At 42.1% G+C, this 11,301-nt stretch overlaps 1 protein-coding gene across 1 annotated transcript; it reads left to right on the top strand.

Moving 5' to 3' along the window:
* Window positions 1-3,046: 3,046 nt before the first annotated feature.
* LOC149009284 (uncharacterized) lies at window positions 3,047-4,264 on the top strand. Its single transcript, XM_089161041.1, has one exon. It carries the CDS (start codon window positions 3,047-3,049, stop codon window positions 4,262-4,264), a length of 1,218 nt encoding a protein of 405 aa, XP_089017167.1.
* The last annotated feature ends 7,037 nt before the right edge of the window (window positions 4,265-11,301 follow it).

An 11,301-nucleotide genomic window follows, 5' to 3' on the forward strand; every position in this document is an offset into this window, starting at 1 on the left:
AATAGCACCTATCTTGGATAAAGATGGTCGCCCGAGGATAACATTATAAGCTGGCAGTTCCCGAACCACCAAAAAATTTATTCAGACGGTCGTCTCCTTAGGAAAACTTCCAATAGATAAGTCCAACTGGACAGATCCTTCCGCCACTGCAGATGATCCTGCAAAACCACATAAATGCGTGGATGAAGGCTCCATCAAGTCCTCATCCACCTTTAGCTTTTGAAACACTTCATAAGAAATTAGGTCAGCTGCAGACCCTGTATCAACCAAAACTCTATGCACTTCTCGACGCGCGATCTCTACTTTGATGACTATAGCATCATCGTGAGATAGACAAACGCCTCTTTCATCCTCCTCGCCAAAGGTGATAGAATCTTCACCGTTTGGCTTCTTCCGCTTCTGCGTCTCTCTGGTTCCGATAAATTTGGATTTTGTCTTTAAACTCGGAGTGATTCAGGCTCTGGACCTCCAAAAATTGTAAGGATCGGTGATCGAGTAGCATCAATTATCTCCTTGCCTTTCTTAGACCTCGGAGCCTCCTTTGATCGTTCTGAACTAACCGAACTATCCCTTTCAAGGGCAGCCGCGGGTGGCTCACGTGGCTCCTCCCTTCTTCTGCTAACAAAATTGGACAAATGTCCCTGAGATATTAATCTCTAAATATTTGCTTTTAGATGATGACAGTCATTTGTATAATAACCATAATCCTTGTGGAATCGGAAATATTTTTCTCGATCCTTCGCTCTCCAGGGCTTCAAAGGAATTTTTGGTGGCCACTTCAAAATATTTCGCCTTTTGATGATATTTAGAATATCAGCCCGAGGAGCATTCAATGGAGTATACTCACTTTTACCAAGAGACCTTTGCCGCCAAGCCTGAGGTTTTCCAACCCGATCGCGAACATTCTTCTTCAGCTTCTGCTTTTGTTCAGGAGCCTTCTGTTCCTTAGTGGAGGCTTTATTGTCTCCTTGGCGCGCATCTAAGATCTCCATGACTTCGGCCTGCTTCTAGCATCTCTGTACGAACTCAGCATAAGTTGCAGGTATATCCTGTAGTAATAACTCCAAGAGTTTTCGGTTAGTGAGTCCAGTGAATAGAGCAGTTTTAGCTACTTGTTCATCCAAATTCTCTATCTCCATCATTACTTTGTTGAATCTTTTCAGAAACTCTCTGATCGATTCGCTCTTTCCTTGTCTGACGGTAAACAAGGTTTCTTCCATTTTCTTGACCTGTATTCCACTCTAGAATTGCCCTATGAATTTGCGCACCAACTCATCAAAGTTTACGATCCTTCCAGATGGGAGGTTCGAAAACCACTTTTGTGCAGCTACGGTTAAAGATGAACCAAAAACCCTGCATAGAATTTCATCAGAATTACCTGAAACTGCCATGGTCTGTTGGTAATAGCCAATGTGGGCCGTTGGATCTCCGGAGCCATCGAATGTAGAAAAGGTAGGCAAGCGGAAGTTGTAGGGAAACTTATATCCCACAATTGGCTCGGCAAAGGGGGTCTTCTGAATAACTGAGTAAATATCCTCAGTTATCCTTCCCTTAGCCAACTGCCCTAATTTTTTATTGATGTTGGCCAATTCCTGACCAATCTGAGTCGGGTGATCTTCAGAAATATGATCACGACCTCGAAAACCATGATCATCACGAATAGCCCGTCCATCACGAACATTCCGCTCATCGCGAACTGCTCGATAATCACGAATAGTTTGTCTGACAGTCGGTGAGTGAGTCCTCACCCCCGTATCCAACCTTGTATTTGAATCAGTTGTACTTTCCTGTGGTCTGTCGAACCGATCGTCTCGCCTAGGTTGATCGTCAATTCTCCTAGGCCCTCGGTCACCTTCACGAAAGTTCTGACCGATATTCCGATCTTCAACCAATCTTTGATCACGTGGCAATGCACGCCTCCCGGAATCGCGATGATCAAGTTCTTGTGGTAATACCACTCGTCTGGTGAGCATGCGGAGTGCTTGACTCACCTCCAAGAGTTGAATCTTTACCTGATTCAACTGATCTTGGAATGTATCTGGAGGATTATGTCCTCCCTGACCACCATCTACTTCAAGAGGATGTTGGCTTCCCTGAGGAATGTCTAGATTACTCATTCCAGGGATTTGAACACCGGAATCACGTTGTGCAACGGCTGCTGCTGATCTAGTCACCATGGGTTTACAAGTCTTTCCCACAGACGGCGCCAAATGATGCATCCAAAATCTACTCAGCTCTTAGATCTCCTCGTGATGACCTACAAAACGAAAGCGTCAGACGTGGCCCGACCGTTGGGGTCGGGAGTCCACCTCTGAAGGCTAAGTCAGTTGATGAACTTAATCATAAACGGCTCTGCTAGAAGCACAGAGCTAAGGAATGAAGAACTGGGAAAAGTGATCTAGATCGCAAGCCTCTGATAGTTTACGTCTACTAGTGTGTATGTAAATCTGAGTCCCTCACCTAGTAGGCCAGTGAGGTTTATATATAGTGTACCTTCGAATCTCCTTCGTTGGATGTACTCGAGCCTTCTTCGGGTAGTCGTTGGATCTTAACAGTTAGATCCGTTGAGCGATAGACTTCTACTAGTTTGGACTAGTAGAGGACTCCTGAGATAACCTTTTGGTTATGTGATGATTATCCCCTTGATAATGATAAGCAACAACTGTCAATTTGTGCTTGCCATCATTAGGGTAATTAACCTAATCCATAAGTTGGATTAGGGCGTGCTTGTAGCTGAATTAGTTTTCTTCCTCAGCAAGCTATCTTCTGGATCCGGTTTGCTCGGGAGCGAGTCGATTCCCTCTGTCTCGACCGGGGTCGAGGGTCAAACCAAGTAAGAACCCGGTTCGATCATATTTTCTCCATATCAAATTGTTTCTTCTACTTCAATATTGTGGTATCCGAGCCAGGTTGATCATTGACTGGGCGAGAGAAAGTGAAAGAGAAGAATGAGAGTTTGTTCAAGATGACAACAAATGGATCTCCTTCTGCACAACTCCCAATCCCAGTGTTTACTGGAGATAAATATTAGTTTTCGACTGTGAGAATGAAGACCTTGTTCAAGTCACAAGACTTGTGGGAGTTTATCGAAGATGGGTTTGCAGATCCTGATGAAGCCACTAAGTTGAAGGAAAACCGGAAGAAGGATGCCAAGCCACTCTATCTTCTACAGCAGGCAGCTAGTGAAGCTATTTTTCCAACAATTATGAGTGCCACAACATCGAAGGAGGCATGGGAAATTCTGAAACAAGAATTTCAAGGCAATGACAAAGTGATTGCAGTGAGGTTGCAAACCTTACGACGGGAATTCGAAACTTCTATGATGAAGAATACTGAATCTATTCAAGAATTTCTCTCTAGAGTTAAGACAGTTGTGAGTCAAATGCGGGTGTATGGAGAGAAATGCAACGACTATGTGGTTGTGACAAAAGTCTTGAGAAGTCTAACACCCCGATTCGATCATGTGGCTGCAGCAATTGAAGAATCGAAGGATTTAACCAAGCTTTCTTTTGATGAACTGATGGGCTCCTTACAAGCTCATGAAGCAAGAATTAATCGACCTCAGGAGAGTACTAAAGAGAAGGTGTTCCATGTGAAGGGGGAGCAATCTGTTGAAGAAGAATCCAAGTATGGTGAAGCAAGAAAAATTGCAGGGAGAGGACGTGGACAAGGTGCGAGTAGAGGAAGAGGAAGAGGTCGTGGCCAAGGCATCCAATGCCATTATTGTAAAAGGTATGGTCATATTCAAGCAAATTGCTGGAGAAAACAAACTCAAGCTAATTATGCTGAAGACGGAGAACCTGGTGAAGAAGAAGATGATTGCAGATTGTTCATGGCACTGGTGGAACAAGAACCTCACCCTCAACAACTTTGGTTCTTGGACAGAGAGTGTTCAAATCACATGACAGGGACAAAAATCATGTTCAAGGAGTTGGATGAAAGCTACAAGATGAATGTGAAACTCGGTGACAACAAACAACTTCAAGTTGAAGGGAAAGGTATGGTTGCGGTTGGAAAAGTTAATGGTAAGACTAGTTACCTTACCAATGTATTTTTTGTTCCATGCTTATCTCAAAATTTGTTAAGTGTGGGGCAATTAATATTAGATGGGTACTATTTGGTATTTGATAATTCTTCTTGCTTGATCAAAACCAAGGAAGCTAACCAAGTTATAGCTGAAATTAATATGACAAAAAACAAGTTATTTCCAGTTGATTTTTCAAGTTTAGAGAATTATCTCATGGCTGCCAAAGGAGAAATATAAATAACACTTTGGCACAAGAGGTATGGCCATCTCAATTTGAACAGCATGAAGCTACTACAGAAATTAGAGATGGTGCTAGGGATGCCCAAGCTTGATACTTTAGGAGTATGTGAAGCCTGCATTTTTGGGAAACAAAGCAAAATACCTTTTCCAATTGAAAAGGCATGGAGAGCGCCACACAATCTCAACCTAATCCATGTAGATTGTGTGGACCCATGAAGACAGGGACATTTGGAGGAAGTAAATATTTCTTACTTGTAACTGATGATCATAATAGAATGAGTTGGGTGTATTTTTTGCAGAACAAAAATGAAGCTTTTGATGCTTTCAAAAAATTCAAGGCTTTGGTTGAAAAGCAAAGTGGACAGCATGTTAAAGCACTGAGAACAAATTGAGGGGGAGAATTCACTTCACAAACTTTCAACTCCTTCTGTGAAGAGCATGGCATTCATAGGGAGCTTACTGCTCCATACACTCCAGAGAAAAATGAAGTAGCTAAGTGCAAAAACCGAACGGTGGTAGAGATGGCACGAAGCTTGCTTCAAGAAAAAGGACTACCCACTCAGTTTTGGGGAGAAGCAGTTGCTACAACAGTATATCTCTTAAATATCTCACCAACAAGAAGTGTTCCAAATCAAACTCCTTATGAAGTATGGACAAGTAGAAGACCAGGGGTAAGCCACTTAAAGATTTTTGGAAGTGTTGCTTATATTTTAATCAACTCTCAGATTCGTAGCAAACTTGATGACAAACATGATGACAAAGCCATAAAGTGTGTATTTGTTGGTTATAGTATCAATTCAAAAGCATAGAGACTATTCAATCCTGAGAGTGGGAAGATCATCATCAGTAGAAATGTCATATTTAATGAAGAAGGTCGTTGGACATGGCATGAAGACACTGAAGGTGTCACGCCCTCCCAGCCGGTACCCTATCTGGCATACCCGAGAGTGTGATCCACAGCCCGAAGATCAGGTATCGAGTGATCAACCTCCCACATAAACAATAACATAATCATGAACAATCATAATAAAAGTGCGGAAGATAAACCATAGATCCAATAAAGAAAGAATGAATCATAAATGAATCAGAATAATAGATATAATCAGAGTGTCAAACAGATAAGTAAAGTGAGGCAAAAATCCCACTTTACAACCAGCGGAAAAGTAGCTCTAAAAGAATAAACTAGACAAAATCTAATCCCAGTAGCAAGTACATTGGGTAACTAAATTGTTCTCCACTTTATAGACAACATCCTTATAAGTGTAAATCTCATAAATGGCACAAGGACGCTTCCACTCAATGGTCGGACAAAGCATCGTACGGAGCATAACCACTCGCGGGATCTTCGAGTAATTGTGGTAACCGCAATCACCTTCCTGGAGATATGCCTCTTCGCCTTGCGCTTCTTCATAGGGACCGTCATAATACTCAGTACCTGCAGGATAGTCTAACAAACATTGTACAATAAAGGAATGAGTTTCAAAGAAACTCAGTAAGAAGGCGATTAAAATCCATAATAACATAAATGGCAGGATTCCAGAACAATCATAAATGCAATATGATATGAGACAAGCAATGAATGAATGAATCTAACTCTATGTATGCTGGTCTCTATTGGCAGACATGCTTTAAGTCATAGCACCGTACTTCTTTAGGAAAGTCCACTCACATCCTCAACCATTTAAGATATCTTGGATTCTCTCACGGATCATTTCACCGGTCTTGAGCAGCCGATTGGTAATGGGTCCTTCATCCCTCAGGACAAACCTTGGCAGGGGGTTAAGTCAACACACTCTCTCACAACCATTTGGTATAAGTACTGGCGCATGTCAGGGTAAAACCTAGCCAAATGCAAGTCTTCTACTTAGTTACATCAAGTCAGATCCAGATACTTCCATTCCTCGTCCCTGACGATCCTTTCCGGTATCCTTCACACTAGAGTCCTCATAGTCCCTGACTACGGACTCATCAACCCTATTGATCATCCACATATGGTAAACGGGAAGCTCTCACGTCCTCTCACGGGTTGGTTACCGGTCTTAAGCGCCCGTGAGCCCAAGTCTAACCATATGCAACCCTACCAATAAATGGCCCCCACAATGTGATTCCTGTCCTCTCACGGGTTGGTTACCGGTCTTGAGCGCCCATGAATCCCCATTGCTACCACGGGTCGTTCGGTCTCAATACCCCTCCGATTAGGGTCCGACATAACAGGACATCCTAGCCAAACACTACTAGACAATCCTAGATATGTCATCCAACAGTTTAGGAAGGTGTCCAGAGGGCATCTCCGGAAACATCCCATAATATTCCCGTAGTAGTCCAAGGACAGAAGTGTCAAAAGGACACCTCTCCTTTCCAAACCATACTTAAGCATACACATGCATCAATTCATATCATCACATATATGGTAACTTCATATATGGAAAGAAATCAATAATTACAATCACTTGTATAACATTGGTAAGTAAATCATACATGAATCAATTCAATATGAATAAGTAATGCTACTGTAATCAAAGTTATGCAACAGTAGTATATCATTGTAAGAATCTAATTTAGGAATCATATCAATGATATTCAAATATAGAAACTAGATTCATGCTATCTATGTAGTTAAGGAAATAACCATCCTTACCTTTTATAACTCGCAAAGGAATCCTAAGAAATCAAGTAAGATCTTGGCAAACTTGAGAAGAAGGTCCTAAACAAGTATATACAACATATTAGGAAAGATCCCTAACAGAAAAGATACCAAAACATCCAACACAGACCAATTCGGAGTTGCTGTACTCATTGGTCGAGTGGATTGGTCGATCGGCCCAATCGACCAATCAATCGACCAATGCAGACAGTAGCCTAAAAAAAAAAGAGTTTTAAGATATGAAATCCGAATTTGGTGGTTCAAAAGGGTACTAATCAAGGGGTAAACTACATCAGCAGTATTCTAACATATAGGGGACCTCAAAACACCAATCAAATCAAGATATCAAGATCCAAATTAGGAAACAAAAAGTTACCATAATTAGATCAACCATGGATCTTGATGAATTCGAAATAAAAATCAAAGACAAGAACAATAGGAGGATGGATCATTGCTTCAGGTAATGGTATCATGAAAACATACTTAGATCTTCAAGGAACAAGGCTTAGAAGCATAAATCTAAATAAGGAAATAAAACCTACCATATATGTAACTACCATGCTTCATGAAGAACACATAGTATGGTAGAAGAGAACAACTAGAAATTGATAGATTATGGATCATGGAAGGAAAACACAGTAATTAACTACTAACATGATCAATCATAGAAGATCCAAAGAGATCAGAATTCAAATCAGATGTTTAACAAGATTAGATCATGGTTTGATCATGATTCCTTCAAAAGCTTGCAATGATCTTGGTTAAGATCATTGTTCTAGCCTCAAATCCTTAGGATGATCATGAGAACATGTTCAGAGATGTTTGCAACAGAGAATGCAGCATCTCTTCTACTGTCTCAACTCAAAAAGGAAAGAAAAACAAAGATGGAGGAGAAGAAGAGAGAGTAGACATACCTTTTGATGCAAAAAGAAGAGTTTCGACGAAGATCCGTCAAGAAAACACCAAGGATGCAAGGGAGATGACTTGCAGAGGTCTTTGGTTCGTTCCAGAGAGTTTGGAGGCAGCAAATACGAAGTGGACTCGAGATTGGACTTAAATAGAGCAAGAACAACCTATTTGCCAAAGACAGCACTCATTGGTCGAGTGGATTGGTCGATGGCCCGATCGACCAATCAGTCGACCAATGCCGACAAGAAGAAGACCAAAACAGGGAATTGAAGGCCTAGATCAAATCCAATCCTAAAGGGGTTTTGCACACAAGTCAAGTGACTTACCAAATAGGTAGAAATGCCTTCAAACCAAGATAGAGAGCACTCCAAGTCCATCAACTAATCAGATCTTCATCAAGATTCAGTTTCCATAAATAGAACTTCATCATCAACTTTCATGGATTCAAAGCCAGACACCAAGTCCTCTACTGGGATGGCCCAAAGCTGACTTCTTACTTTACTTCGGGTCACTGGACCTACAAATAACAAGGTTTCCGGGTCAAGGTTAGGGCTGGGTTTTACATTCTCCCCCCTTAAAGAAATTTCGTCCTCGAAATTGAAAGCGTACCTATGCTTCCAAAGAGGTAAGGAAACTTCTCCTTCATATCTTCTTCCTTCTCCCAAGAAGCTTCTTCAGGGGTATGGTTCTTCCACCGAATCTTCACCAAAGGGATGGTGCGATTCCGCAGCTGCTTGTCCTTCCTATCCAAGATTTCGGCCGGTTCTTCATCATAGGTCAAATCAGCACTAAGTCCTTCAGGTGCTTGCTGCAAAATGTGTTCCGGATTCTCTATGTATTTTCGGAGCATCGAAATATGAAACACATTGTGAACACCAGCGAGAGGCGGAGGTAATGCTAATCGATACGCAACAGGTCCAACCTTTTCCAAAATCTCGAAAGGTCCAATGTAACGAGGGCTAAGCTTTCCCTTAACATTGAATCTCATCACACCCTTCATTGGTGAAACCTTCAGAAAGACTTTCTCTCCAACTTGAAATTCCAAATCGGTCCTTCTCTTATCAGCATAAGATTTCTGTCTTGATCGGCGACTTAATCCTTTCTCTTATCATATCTACCATAGCACTCGTAGCTTCAATCATCTCAGGACCTAAGACTTTTCTTTCACCTGTCTCAGTCCAGTACAAAGGTGTCCTACAAGTACTGCCATACAAAGCCTTGAATGGAGCCATGCCTATTGTTGCTTGATAACTGTTGTTATAGGCAAACTCAACCAAAGCTAGATGTTCATCCCAATTACCACCCATATCCACCACACAAGATCTGAGCATGTCTTCCAATGTCCGAATTGTCCGCTCGGATTGTCCATCGACCGTGGATGATGAGCTGTACTCAAGTTCAATTGGGTTCCCAAGGCCTTCTCGCAAACTATTCCAAAACCTTGAGGTGAACCTAGGATCACGATCCGAAACAATACTCAATGGCACACCATGCAGACGAACCACATTATCCACATAAAGCCTTGCTAGCTTATCCGAGAGTATGAGTGATCTTCATAGGAATGAAATGGGCTGATTTGGTCAACCTATCAACAATCACCCACACAAGTGTCATTGCCTTTACTTGTCCGAGGCAAGCTAGTCACAAAGTCCATGGAGATATCCTCCCACTTCCAACTAGGAATAGGAAGAGGCTGAAGTAATCCAGATGGAGGTTGTCGAACGGCTTTCACACGTTGGCAAGTCTCACACTTGGCAACAAAATCATCAACATCCGCCTTTAGACCAAACCACCAAAGATGTTCCTTCAAGTCCTTGTACATCTTGGTGCTTCCCGGTGTATAGTAAAGACCGACTGGTGTGCTTCCTTCAATATTTCTTTCTTAACTTCTTCATTTGCAGGCACACACACAGTCTTCCTCTAAACAACAAAGCACCATCCATGGATATACCAAAGTCGGGGTCCGACTCAGGATTCGAAGAAATCTTCTCAACTTTGATCAAAAACTCTTGATCGAACTCTGCAGAGCAACAATCTTATCTCTAAGACCAGATCTTGCCGTCATGGCAGAAAGAATAAAATCAGAATTCTTAGGGACGATTTCCAAATCAAAACTCTCAATAGAAGACCACAATGGTAAACTCAAAGCATTCAAATCCAAAGTCTTCTTCTGGTTCTTCCTACTAAGAGCATCAGCAACAACATTTGCTTTCCCAGGGTGATACTGAATATCACAATCATAATCGGAGACTAGTTCCAACCATCTCCTTTGTCTCATGTTCAACTCCTTTTGGGTAAAGAAGTATTTCAAACTCTTATGATCCGTGAAAATGGCAATCTTCTCACCGTAAAGGTAATGTCTCCAAATCTTCAAAGCAAAGACAACGGCGGCAAGTTCTAGATCGTGAGTGGGGTAATTCCGCTCATAATCCTTCAATTGCCGAGAAGCATAGGCTACGACCTTGCCATGTTGCATCAGTACACAACCCAAACCAATCTTTGACGCATCGGTATAAACTGTCATACCACCGGTACTATCAGGTATAGTCAAAACCGGGGCACTTGTCAATCTATCCTTCAACTCTTGGAAATTCTTCTCACAGGCGTCAGACCAAACAAACTTTTCTTCTTTCCTGGTCAACTTAGTCATAGGAGCAGCCAACCGAGAAAAGTTCTCAATAAATCTTCGGTAGTAACCCGCCAATCCAAGGAAACTTCTTATTTCCGTTACTGACTTCGGTCGTTCCCAATCAGCCACAGCTTGGACCTTTTCAGGATCGACACGAATACCTTCGGCTGAAACTACATGACCAAGGAATACCACTCTCTTAAGCCAGAAATCACACTTGCTAAACTTAGCGAACAACTTCTTTTCTCGCAACCTTTGCAAAGTGAAACTTAGATGACTCGCATGCTCTTCTTTGCTCTTCGAATAGATCAAGATGTCATCAATGAATACAATCACAAACTTGTCAAGCACATCATGAAATACTCGGTTCATGAGGTCCATGAACACCGCAGGAGCATTGGTCAATCCGAAGGGCATGACTCTAAACTCGTAGTGACCATACCGCGTTCGGAAAGCTGTCTTGAAGATATCACTAGACTTCACTTTCAATTGGTGATATCCGGACCTTAAGTCAATCTTTGAGAACACAACTGCACCCTTCAACTGATCGAAGAGATCATCAATTCTGGGCAGCGGATATCTATTCTTGATAGTCAACTTATTCAACTCACGGTAGTCGATGCACAAGCGCATACTACCGTCTTTCTTCTTGACGAACAAGACCGGAGCTCCCCAAGGTGACACACTAGGCTGCACGAAACCTCTATCAATGAGCTCATTCAACTGATTTTGCAACTCTTTCAACTCAGTAGGAGCCATCCTGTACGGAGCTTTAGATACCGGAGCGGCACCAGGGACAAGATCAATAGAAAATTCGACATCCCCTGTCCTGGAGGCACTCCTGATAGATCA

Source organism: Hakea prostrata, chromosome 7 (assembly GCF_041222555.1).
Source record: "Hakea prostrata isolate BN-2017 chromosome 7, UWA_Hpros_2, whole genome shotgun sequence".
Taxonomy (NCBI): Eukaryota; Viridiplantae; Streptophyta; class Magnoliopsida; order Proteales; family Proteaceae; genus Hakea; species Hakea prostrata.